General features: G+C 41.5%; 2 protein-coding genes across 2 annotated transcripts; both read left to right on the top strand.

The window, feature by feature from the left end:
* Window positions 1-3,315: 3,315 nt before the first annotated feature.
* Window positions 3,316-4,263, top strand: LOC115091666 (olfactory receptor 52R1-like). Its single transcript, XM_029601829.1, has one exon. It carries the CDS (start codon window positions 3,316-3,318, stop codon window positions 4,261-4,263), a length of 948 nt encoding a protein of 315 aa, XP_029457689.1.
* Window positions 4,264-11,214: 6,951 nt separating this feature from the next.
* Window positions 11,215-12,575, top strand: LOC115091665 (olfactory receptor 52R1-like). The gene is made up of 2 exons (XM_029601828.1): window positions 11,215-12,126; window positions 12,510-12,575. Exons 1-2 carry the CDS (start codon window positions 11,215-11,217, stop codon window positions 12,573-12,575), a joined length of 978 nt encoding a protein of 325 aa, XP_029457688.1.
* The last annotated feature ends 524 nt before the right edge of the window (window positions 12,576-13,099 follow it).

Genomic DNA, 13,099 nt, shown 5'->3' with positions numbered 1-13,099 from the left:
TATTTGTGATCTGGCACAGAGGACAGAGCAAGAGAGACAAGAATGACTGAGGTATGAAGCAGAGGAAGAAGGAAGAGGCAGAGAGAAATTGTGAAAAGAAAAAAGTAGAAAGGACATAGGAGAAAAGAAGAGAGAATAAAAACAAGGCGGTAGAGAAGAGTAGGAATGGAATGGAAAAGGAGAAGAACGAAGGAGAAAAATGCAAAACATGAGCAGGTAATTACAGTGACTCAAACCTCGTTCTGCTGCTGAGACTCCCTGCAGGTTATGAAACTGCTGAGATTTGAGAGCAAGAGATATAAAGAGCAGCAGATCACAGCCCGGGCTCCCAGATGGAGAATTCATAATCCAGCAGTGAGGAACAGAACATCACTCCTGCCACATCTGGATAATCGCATTCTCTTCTGGTCTACGTGCAACTCTGGTAAGAATTCGGATCTTCTATAAAATACCGACCTGCAATGCTGGGGAAAATTAACCCCAGTAACAGGGTCTGGGCAGTGGGCTCTTTACTGTGAGGTGGTATTTGCTTTCCTCACTGGTGCTTTAATGCAGCAATGCTAGGTACATTTATTAAATTATGAGTTTGTTCCATGGCCCTGTTAGCTCTCATGTTAGTCTTATTCCTTGCTCTCTTTTTGCAGGTCTGATTGAAAAGAGATGTGCTTTCGGGTGTTTTTACATCAGTGAATAAATAACACATCTACCAAAAGATTTTCACATGTTCCCCTGATTCGCTGACTGCAAGAAGAGCAGATGCAAGGTAATGAGCAGGCACCGGGAAATTCATTGCAAGCTTCACTAACAATCAGGAAGGGGTCTCTGGATTTGATTTGCCTTCCCCCTAGTGAGCCTACGGGAGCTTCCCTGAAGCTTTTTCCATGAAGTACTTGTTTAAAGGTTTATTATTATGATGTAATTATTATCACTGACCATCACATTCACAGCTTATCCAGCTATCTAGCGAGACACTGAATGTCCGTATTCAGCGCCACTAGGTAGCCAGATAAGTGAATTATCTGGCTACCTTTGAGCTGCATAAAAAGTGGGCAGACGTGGTTAAATTAGTGGCGCTACTTAGCAGATAGTGATATTCACTCTTATCTGGTTAAGTTAATCAGATAAGTTAGACTGGTCTAATTAGTCGGATATAACTTATCAGCTAAGTAGCAATTTGTTCATGGATATTAGGGATTAGGGATGTGAAAAAACTGCAGCCCAGGGAAGCAAGGGGAAGACAAGTCCATGGAGATTTCAGTTTGCTTTTGCAAAGTACATGGGGATAAGGCCAACTCACTGCAGCATATTCAAAGTATCCACAAGCCTGCAGGCATGCCACATGGTTTGAATTTTGGCCTCCATATCTGTCATTTAAATATGAATTTCCTAAAAATAGAACCAATAGTGTTTACTCTGAGTTGCTTAGGAAACTTACTGCTCCCATGTATCCCTAGGCATGAGCTACCTCTGGACTGACAAATACAATTACGACTCTAGTGGGGATGCTTGGACTCATAAGAACATTAGAGATTGCATATCCCATTCACAGCAATCCCATATCATAAGGGACAGCAGACTGAGTTAGCCCTGGTTTTAACCCAACATATGCATGGATACTGTTGCTTTTCTTAAAGAGATCAGAACTGCAAGTCCCTACATGCAATGGGATGAAACCAGGACTGGATCAGCCTCACCTGTTTGACAAGTTAATATTGTCAGCCCTAATACAGAATGAGATATGTATTCTGTGATGTCTTAATAAGACTTAGATCATTATTTCCATTGTATGCTTCGGGGGGAGGGGGGAGGTAATGGAAGGTATGTATACTATAGATACAAGAATCAGTTATACCTTCGCTCTTATTTTCTTCTAATTGTGGTTTGTGAGCTTCTGGTGCACAATGATCATGTCATCAAGATGTCTCTAAGTTTGAGTGTGCTTTCTTACCCCATGTAACACTGTTTGAGGTCTGCATGGATATGTCAGTTTTCATGATAGTATAATAAATATTTATGTATCATTAAACTAATATTTGTTATAGTTAAATTGGTTGAATTTCCAGAATTTTTTTTTTTACTGAGGGCCCAGATCAATGAATTGAACATCCACATAATACAAATTCAGCTGAGTACTTGTTATATCTGTATGCATTCAATACTAAAGTCTGCATCTCATTATTACTCAACAACGTCTTACATAATTTGAGGGACAGGGCATAGAGGAAGACACTGCTCTCACATGAAAATTGTGAGAGAGTAAGAGAGCATGTACAAGGTCATTGGATTAATCAAGTATTTATATCTCAATAGGAGGGCCATCTAATAGCTCGAGGTTAGATGTTGGCGGTGCTTAAGGGGCCAGTTTCTCATGTAGAGTGAGATGTACGGTCAGCACAGTATACCTTGGTGAAGATTTGATATCATATGGAGTGAGGAAAGTCTCACAAAGATGATATTTCTACTATGTTCTCTCATCCTAGCTTGATGGACTGTATTACAGGGTACCATCAAGCTAGGCTGAGATAACATAGTACAACATTTCATCTTTGTGAGACTTTCCCCACTTCAAATGATGTCAAATCTTCACCAAGGTGTACTTTGATGTTCGTACTTCTCACTCTACATGAGAAACTGGCCCCTAAACCCTAAACCAACACGAACACCTCACCTTGAGCTATTAGATGGCCCTCCTATTGAGATATAAATAGTTGCACACTGTGAGGGCTTGCCTAGAGGCTATCTCTCTCTCTTTCTCTCTCTCTCTATCTCTCTCTCTTTTCAAAAATGAATTATAAGTTGCATTATGGCCATTTTGGGCGTATCATATAAGGCCAGGAAAAATGTGTAGTTATTTCTGGCATTAAAATGGTGCAAGTGATATGCTATCACATGTTGCAATATTGCTCCTCATGTTGATGTATGACCCTACAAGGGAGCTATGAAGAGCCACTGAGCAGCTGATAGGGAGAGTAGCTGGTTGATGCCTGAACAGTTTATTTTTCTTTGCCAGTATTTTGTGAATTAGCTGCCTGAGTGCTTGTAGCAACAGCTTAAAAGTGCCGTCGTAATAAACCTGTGTTCAGATAAAGTACAACCTGTGGCGACTTTACTGAAAAGAAACAACCTGAAACCCAGAGACAGAGAGAACATAAGAACATAAGAACATAAGAGGGACTGTAGCTCACATGCTTGCAGTAAGCAAGACACAGGATTTCACATAACCATGTTTATTTCTCAGCTCTATCTCATATTTCTTCTTTCCAGGGGAGAAAAGTGACCGGATACTGTATGGGATATTGAAGACAGCTGGACATCATGTCCTCTATGAATAGCAGTCACAGTCACCCATCAGCATTTATCCTCATCGGAATCCCAGGGCTGGAAGCTGCGCACATCTGGATCTCTCTCCCATTCTGTGGGAGGTACATCATGGCTTGTATCGGAAACTGCATTATTCTGTACATTATAAAAACTGAGAGGAGCCTTCATGAGCCCATGTATTACTTCCTTTCCATGCTGGCTCTCACTGATCTGGTGTTATCTACCTCTATATCACCTAAAATGCTGGCCATATTTTGGTTCCATTCCAATGAAATCTATTTTGACTCCTGCCTGATCCAACTGTTTTTTGTTCACTGTTTCTCCTCCATAGAATCAGGGGTTATCTTGGCAATGGCCTTCGATCGCTATGTGGCAATCTGCAACCCATTGAGACACTCAAATGTTCTATCCAATCCAGTCCTAATAAAGCTAGGACTGGTGATATTAATCAGAGGTGTGCTGTTAGCAATCCCATTGTGCTTTCTTCTGATCAGGCTTCCATTCTGTTCCAACAGGGTGATCTTGTTTTCCTATTGTGGGTATTTGGCAGTGGCTAAACTCGCCTGTGCAGATACACTAATCAGTACTATATATGGACTAACTATCTCTATTATGGTTATGGGGTTTGATTTGACTTTTGTTATCTTTTCTTATGTCATGATTCTGAGGGTGGTCTTCAGGCTTCCAACCTGGGCAGCGCGCCTGAAAGCCTTCAGCACCTGCGGTTCCCATGTTGGTGTCATCCTAACATTTTACATCCTGGCTCTCTTTACACTTTTAACACATAGGTTTGGTCAAAACATTCCTCTTTATTTTCATGTAATAATGGCCAATGTTTACATCCTCGTGCCTCCCATGTTGAATCCCATAATCTATGGTGTGAAAACCAAACAGATCCGTTCCAGGGTAATGGCAATGATTATACTTGATAGGATCAAATAACTGAGGTTTTTGTACTATTTATCATTTCCTGTAAGATAAATTATTTTACTTTGTCCTCACTGACTCTTATTCAGGATCTGTCAGGCTTGACCTCTCTTCATACATCTACACTTGTGGCTCTTTTTAGACAACCAAAATTGATCCTCAGTATTTTCAATGTTTTCGTTCATATTCTCCAATAAATAAATGTCAAACGACTTTCTGCAGCTGGAAATCAGAATGCAACTCTTTTGAGAGCTTTTTATCATAGTACTCAGTTCAACACTTCTTAAGGGGATGTGAGCACAACTTTAGTGGCTAACCCAAGGTATCAGACTCAGGTTTTGCTCTTTTCAGTACAGTATACTAATCACAGGCTTCTGGACTGCTACCCAACAGCAACATAGAAACATAGAAATATAAAAACATAGAAATGACGGCAGAAAAGGACCAAATGGTCCATCCAGTCTTCCCAGCAAGATTATGGTAGCACCAGCTATGCCATACAGGTCTCCCCCATAAAGGTATTATCAGGGAGTTCCATCTGACTGTTAAAGTCAGGGGCCTTGCTGGTTTGTGACTGAGTCCAATTCCCCTTTAACTCTTACCATTGAAGCAGAGAGCAATGTTGGAGTTAAAACACAAGTAAAAGGCTTATTGGATAAGGGTAGTAACGGCCGCATCAGAAAGTTAGCCCCATGCTTATTTGTTTCCCCAGACTGTAAAATCAATGTCCTTGTTGGTTACTGTGGAAATTAATTCTCTTTTTCCTCTTTTCACCTGCCATTAAAGCAGAGAGCAATAATGAATTGCATAAACAGTATGAAGGCTTGGTGGTTAAGGATAGTAACCACCACACCAGCAAGTTATCCCCATGCACTCTTTTCTTCATTCCCATCCTCTAGCCTTTAGAGATCCTCACTGTTTATCCCAAGCCTCTTTGAAGTCTTTCACTGATTTTGTCTACACCATCTCCTCCAGAAAGGCAATTCAGGCATCCACCACCCTCTCCGTGAAGAAATATTTCCTGACGTTGGTTCTGAGTCATCCTCCCTGGAGTTTATTGACATGACCCCTAGTTCTGCTGATTTCTTTCTAATAGAAAAGGTTTGTTGAATGTGCATCATTAAAACCTTTAAGGTATCTGAAAGTCTGTATCCTAACTCCCCTGCACTTCCTCTCCTCCAGGGTATACATGTTTAGGTTATTCAATCTCTCCTCATAAGTCATTTGATGGAGACACCCCCACCATTTTGGTCGCCCTTCTCTGGACCGCCTCCATCCTCACTCTGTCCCTTTTGAGATATGGTTTCCAGAACTGAACACAATACTTCTGGTGAGGACTCACCAAGGACCTGTAAGGGGACTATCACTTCCTTTTTCTTGCTGGATATTCCTCTCTCTTTGGATCCCAACATTCTTCTGGCTTTAGCTATTGTCTTGTCACATTGCTTCGCTGTCTTCAGATCGCTAGGTACTATCACCCCAAGGACCCTCTCTTGCTCCATGCATAACAGCCCTTCATCCCACAAGACATACAGCTCTTTTGGATTACCACACCCCAGATGCAGGACTCTGCACTTCTTGGCATTGAATCCCAGTTGCCATATCTTTGACCAGTGTTCAAGCTTCCTTAAATCACGTCTCATTCTCTCTACTCCTTATGGTGTATCCATTCTGTTGCAAATATGAGATTCAGCTACAAAAAGACAAAAGACTTTACCTCCTTTCCCTTCTGCAATGTCCCTCATAAAGATATTGAACAGGATCAGTCCCAACACCGATCCCTGTGGCACTCCACTTAACACCATTCTTTCTTCAGAGTAGGTTCCATTTACCATCACATGCTGTCTTCTGTCCATCAACCAGTTTGTAATCCATGCCACCATCTTGGCACTCACTCCCAAGCTTCTCATTTTATTCACGAGCCTCCTATATGGGACTGTATGAAATTGAACATTCAAGTATTTTAATGTTTTTAATTTTTTGATAAAGTTGTATGAAATTATATAACATTAAATGAGATAAAGAAGATTGTAACAATCTACCTGGGAGGTTAAGAGATTTTTATTGATGACAGAGAGTGAGTGATTGCAGTGAGATTTGAATCTGGGTGCTCAGACATTTGTGGTCTAATCAGTAGGCTAAAATACCAGTATTGTTCAGTAGACGTTAAATAGTTTTTCCAGAATTCACACTTATAATATTAATGGATATTGTCATCCTGAATGGATCATATAGTTTTAACCTCTGATGACATGATAAGAAAGAAGGATGTACATTTGTTTGGAATGAATGAATTAATGTAACAAATGAGACCTAATTTGTTTCAATTGTAAGTACACAAATGAATGGAGGAGGCCCCATGAATTAAATATCTTATTCATCCTGCTTTTTAATGTTTCCATTCATTTCTTATGCTTTTTGAAGTCTATGGCTGTTTGTTGCTGAGAAAAAAAGTATAACTGATAAATTTAGAAACCTGCCTATCCCTGTGTGACCTCACTACCTTGTCAGATCTGTGTCAGGACACATTGGCAAGGAAATGACATACAAGAGAAATCACAGTGAAGTATTTTTGTAAACTAGCCTGTTGTCTTTGTCTGGATCAATGTGATGATGAGTCACTTCCATCGCAAAGTATAGGAAGTTGCAAGAAGCAGTCCATATTCCTCTCTAGCTTTCATAAGAGAAGGATGACTGTTTAGACATTCTTTCAGATGGTGTACGGGTGCATATTGACATGTGTGCATCGGCACACACCCAGGGACATGGTATTTCTATAACTTGTAAGCATATGTGCACCTACGTTTAAGTGGGTGTGTGTCTAAGCACACAAATCCCACTTCCACCATGTAAGTTGAGGAATTTTATAAGGGCACGCATCCACACCATTTCCAGTTTCACCAGTTCATCTATCAGTTCACCCAGTTAAGAGCTAGGTCCTCTAAATCCACCTGATTTCATATCTTGCACTTCCCCAGTTACCCCATAAAGTTTAAACCCAGTAGAAAGAGCTGTTCTTGTATTTTTTTAAGTTACACCTCCCCCATAGCACAAGTAAGTGGCAGTGGACCTGGGTGTGAGGCCAGGTGTGTAAATATTTACATGGCCATGCCCCAAAACACTCATGCCTCACCCAGACCATGGCCAGACCACACCCCTTTTTAAATCAAAGAGACATGTAAATACTGCAGGAAATACTCATGATTCTGAGTAGCATATAAAATTTGGTGGGTGCACACAAGCCCAACTTGTATGTGCATCTCCCAATTTTGGCACATGCCAGGCTTTTAAATATCTCCTTTAAGCTTTTTGGATTTATTGCATTAGTAAAGGGCTGCTTTTAATATTCTCTATGCTGTAATGGTCTCACTGTGCCAGAGAAAGACAGCCAGTGGCACTTGCTGCTGGTTTACATTTTTCTCTTCACTGGGGGAGGATCAGGGTGGAAGATACTGTGGAGAGTTGCAGCAGTGCTAGTAAATATTTTTGTCTCTGTCTGGACACCAGTGATGTAAGTACTGTGCACACTAAGAGATTGAAGAATTTTACCTGGTTGCCAGTTTTCTAGTTTAACAATATTTAACAGTATTTAACAGTTCTTTTGTGTGTGAAATCTGTCAACAGTAGTGCACAACACATATACACTATACTATCTGTGTGTGTGTGTGTGTGTGTGTGTGTGTGTGTATGTGAGACGGAAATTTCTTCACACAAACAGTAAGGCAATACAGGAAAATGTGGCCACCTCAGAGAGTAGCAATCTATCACTTAGCACTTCTTGCCCCATCACAATATACCAAAGCCATGTTGCCCACAAAGAACCATCAGCCGTGGCACAGGCCACAGCTAAAGTAGCTGGCAAGAGAGACGTTCAGCCCACCCAGCACCAATGTCTTTGACACGCTATCTCTCAGATCCCATCTAGGATATGGACAAAAGTGTGCTGTCATTTTGGGTACACAAGTCTTCAGTCTGGCCAGTCCTAGTGAAGGAGGCTCAGCAATATCTTTCCTACTCACCAACCTGCATGCCCAGTGAATATGACTTCTCAGCTGCAGAGGACATCATGAGCCTTCATTGTTCAAGTCTGGCACCAAAGTCAATGGAAAAGCTGTCCTTTATGAAAATCAATCTGTCTTTGCTTGGGTTTTCAGAATTCCCATTCAAAATGGAAGATGACTCAAAGTACCTCAAAAGCCTTTTGCCTACCTTCCATGCCTCAGATATTCCACCTTAAGGGTAGATTTTTAAACCGCGCACGGGGGCCCATGTGTGTGCGGTTCCTGGTGCGCACATGGATGCACCGATTTAATAACATACATGCACTGTGCAAGGGGGAAAATTTTAGAACATGCGCGCAGCAAAGCGAAAGGGCATTTCCCCAGTTCCCTCCCAGTCCACTCCAGTAAACAAGCAGGCTGGGAGGGAACTTTCTAAACCCCCCTACCTTCCCTGCCTGCCTTTTCCCCTATCCACCCCAACCCCTAATACCCTGCTAACTACCCTTTTTTGTTGCTGTGCAACTTACCTGCTCTCTAGAGCAGCAGTAAGTTGCACGGGTCTGGTGTTCCCAATGTACGCGGCAATGGGACGGTGCCTTAATGGTGCTGTTCTGACCCACCCATGCCATGTCCAGACCCCACCTCTAGCCTGCCCCTTTTTCGGCAGGTCTTCTGTGCGTACTGGGAGATACACACATGGCAGCGGGCCTTTGAAAAGTGGGAGATACACGTAAGGCCCGGCCACGTGTATATCTCCCGGTATACACACCCGTAGGTCTTTTGAAATTGGGCCGTTAGGGGTCTTGCTGTATTAGTATTTATTGTTTGTACAGTATTTTACTGTGCCTTTCATATAACTCTAAGCTCTATAATACACCTCTTTGGAGGGCGTCATTAAGATCATGTGAACAGTTCAAGTCAATCACTGAATTAGGAAGCATCACCAGGGCTTGCAAATATTTCTCTCACAACAGACTATTGAAGGTTTTCCTCTCAGTGTCAGATCAGCCCCTCATTGGGATTCGTAAAGGCCCAGGAATTCAAGGAAGAGGGAAAGGAAATCAGAGAGAGAGAGAAAGTGGGGTAAGGAATGGAATTAGAGGAGGAGCATGGATAAAAGGACAGGAAGGAGACAGAATAGTACAAGATGGAAGGTTCAGAAAAGGGAGGAAGTCAATGGTGATTCTCATCAAAGAGAAAAATAAAGGTTCCTATTTGGGACTGATGGTGGTCTTGACTTTTCAAGTCCTACATTTGTGATCTGGCACAGAGGACAGAGCAAGAGAGACAAGAATGACTGAGGTATGAAGCAGAGGAAGAAGGAAGAGGCAGAGAGAAATTGTGAAAAGAAAAAAGTAGAAAGGACATAGGAGAAAAGAAGAGAGAATAAAAACAACAAGGCGGTAGAGAAGAGTAGGAATTGAATGGAAAAGGAGAAGAACGAAGGAGAAAAATGCAAAACATGAGCAGGTAATTACAGTGACTCAAACCTCGTTCTGCTGCTGAGACTCCCTGCAGGTTATGAAACTGCTGGGATTTGTAAGGAAGAAATATAAAGAGCAGCAGATCACAGACCGGACTCCCAGATGGAGAATTCATAATCCAGCAGTGAAGAACAGAACATCACTCCTGCCACATCTGGATAATCGCATTCTCTTCTGGTCTACGTTCAGCTCTAGTAAGAATATTGGATCTTCTATAAAATACCGACTTGCAATGCTGGGGAAATTAACCCCAGTAACAGGGTCTGGGCAGTGGGCTCTTTACTGTGAGGTGGTATTTGCTTTCCTCACTGGTGCTTTAATGCAGCAATGCTAGGTACATTTATTAAATTATGAGTTTGTTCCATGGCCCTGTTAGCTCTCATGTTAGTCTATTAGTCTCATGTTAGTCTTAAACTTAAGACGTGGCTTTTCCTCCAAGCCTTCCCCTAAGTCAAATTTTTCACGTCGGACTCAGCACGTCGGACTCAGCCCAAGGAATGGGACGTTCATTAATCTCTTAACCCGTCTCATATTATTTATATGTTGTTAATTTCCGATCTGCCTACTTCCTGGCTACTATAGCCCCCAAGTTCAATGCCCTTGTTAAATGTAACTTTGCTTGCTTCGGCCTTCTTGTTTGGTTACACTTGTTAATCCCAAGTTTCATGTAAACCGGCCTGATGTGAATTTTATTCGTGAAGTCCGGTATAGAAATATATATTAAATAAATAAATAAATAAAGTATTCCTTGCTCTCTTTTTGCAGGTCTGATTGAAAAGAGATGTGCTTTCGGGTGTTTTTACATCAATGAATAAATAACGCATCTACCAAAAGATTTTCACATGTTCCCCTGATTCGCTGACTGCAAGAAGAGCAGATGCAAGGTAATGAGCAGCCACCGGGAAATTCATTGCAAGCTTCACTAACAATCAGGAAGGGGTCTCTGGATTTGATTTGCCTTCCCCCTAGTGAGCCTACGTGAGCTTCCCTGAAGCTTTTTCCAGTTCCTCAATTTTACATGAAGTACCTGTTTAAAGGTTTATTATTATAATGGAATTAATATCACTGAGCATCACATTCGCAGCACGTTCAGTGTTCCATAGCCAGAGAAGTAGGACTTATCCAGCTATCTAGCGAGACACTGAGCAGCTGATAGGGAGAGTAGCTGGTTGATGCCTGAACAGTTTATTTTTCTTTGCCAGTATTTTGTGAATTGGCTGCCTGAGTGCTTGTAGCAACAGCTTAAAAGTGCCGTCGTAATAAACCTGTGTTCAGATAAAGTACAACCTGTGGCGACTTTACTGAAAAGAAGCAACCAGAAACCCAGAGATAGAGAGGGACTGTAGCTCACATGCTTGCAGCAAGCAAGACACAGGATTTCACATAGCCATGTTTATTTCTCAGCTCTGTCACATATTTCTTCTTTCCAGGGGAGAAAAGTGACCGGATACTGTATGGGATATTGAAGACAGCTGGACATCATGTCCTCTATGAATAGCAGTCACAGTCACCCATCAGCATTTATCCTCATTGGAATCCCAGGGCTGGAAGCTGCGCACATCTGGATCTCTATCCCAGTTTGTGGGATGTACATCATGGCTTGGATTGGAAACTGCATTATTCTGTACATTATAAAAACTGAGAGGAGCCTTCATGAACCCATGTATTACTTCCTTTCCATGCTGGCTGTCACTGATCTGGTGTTATCTAATTCTGTATCACCTAAAATGTTGGCCATATTTTGGTTCCATTCCAATGAAATCTATTTTGACTCCTGTCTGATCCAGCTGTTTATTCTCCACTGTTTCTTCATCATAGAGTCAGGGGTTATCTTGGCAATGGCCTTTGATCGCTATGTGGCAATCTGCAACCCTTTGAGACACTCAAATATCCTATCCAATTCAATCATAATAAAGCTAGGACTGGTGATATTAATCAGAGGTGTGCTGTTAGCAATCCCATATTGTTTTCTTCTGATCAGGCTTCCATTCTGTTCCAACAGGGTGATCTTGTTTTCCTATTGTGGGTATTTTGCAGTGGCAAAGCTTGCCTGTGCAGATACACTAATCAGTGCTATATATGGACTAACTGTCTCTATTATGGTTATGGGGTTTGATTTGACTTTTGTTATCTTTTCTTATGTCATGATTCTGAGGGTGGTCTTCAGGCTTCCAACCTGGGCAGCGCGCCTGAAAGCCTTCAGCACCTGCGGTTCCCATGTTGGTGTCATCCTAACATTTTACATCCTGGCTCTCTTTACACTATTAACACATAGGTTTGGTCAAAATATTCCTCTTTATTTTCATGTAATAATGGCCAATGTTTATCTCCTTGTGCCTCCCATGTTGAATCCCATAATCTATGGTGTGAAAACCAAACAGATCCGTTCCAGGGTAATGGCGATGATTATACTTGATAGGATCAAATAACTGAGAAGCTTTTGTACTATTTATCATTCCCTGTGAGATAAATGACTTTACTTTGTCCTCACTGACTCTTATTCAGGATCTGTCAGGCTTGACCTCTCTTCACACATCTACACTTGTGGCTCTTTTTAGACAACCAAAATTGATCCTCAGTATTTTCAATGTTATCTTTCATATTCTCCAATAAATAAATGTCAAATGACTTTCTGCAGCTGGAAATCAGAATGCAGCTCTTTTTAGAACTTTTTATAATAGTACTCAGCTTTCTTTTTTTTTTAAGTACTCAGTTCAACACTTCTTAAGGGGATGTGAACACAACTTTAGTGGCTAACCCAAGGTATGAAACCCAGGTCTTGCTCTTTTCAGTACAGAATACTAACCACAGGCCTCTGGACTGCTACCCAACAGCAACATAGAAACAGAGATATATAGAAACATAGAAATGACAACAGAAAAGGACCAAATGGTCTATCCAGCCATGCCATATAGGTCTCCCCCATAAAGGTATCATCAGGGAGTTCCATCTGATTTGCAAGTTACCCCCCATATTATTTTCCCAAACCGTTAAAGTCAGGGGCCTTGCTGGTTTGTGACTGAGTCCAAATCCCCTTTAACTCTTACCATTGAAGCAGAGAGCAATGTTGGAGTTAAAACACAAGTAAAAGGCTTATTGGATAAGGGTAGTAACGGCCGCATGAGAAAGTTAGCCCCATGCTTATTTGTTTTTCCAGACCATAAAATTAATGTCGTTGTTGGTTACTGTGGAAATTAATTGTCCTTTTCCTCTTTTCACCTGCCATTAAAGCAGAGAGCAATAATGAATTGCATAAACAGTATGAAGGCTTGGTGGTTAAGGATAGTAACCACCACACCAGCAAGTTATCCCCATGTGCTCTTTTCCTCATTTGCATCCTCTAGCCTTTAGGGATCCTCAGTGTTT

Source organism: Rhinatrema bivittatum, chromosome 5 (assembly GCF_901001135.1).
Source record: "Rhinatrema bivittatum chromosome 5, aRhiBiv1.1, whole genome shotgun sequence".
Classification (NCBI taxonomy): domain Eukaryota; kingdom Metazoa; phylum Chordata; class Amphibia; order Gymnophiona; family Rhinatrematidae; genus Rhinatrema; species Rhinatrema bivittatum.
This window is presented reverse-complemented; position numbering and strand designations above follow the sequence as displayed.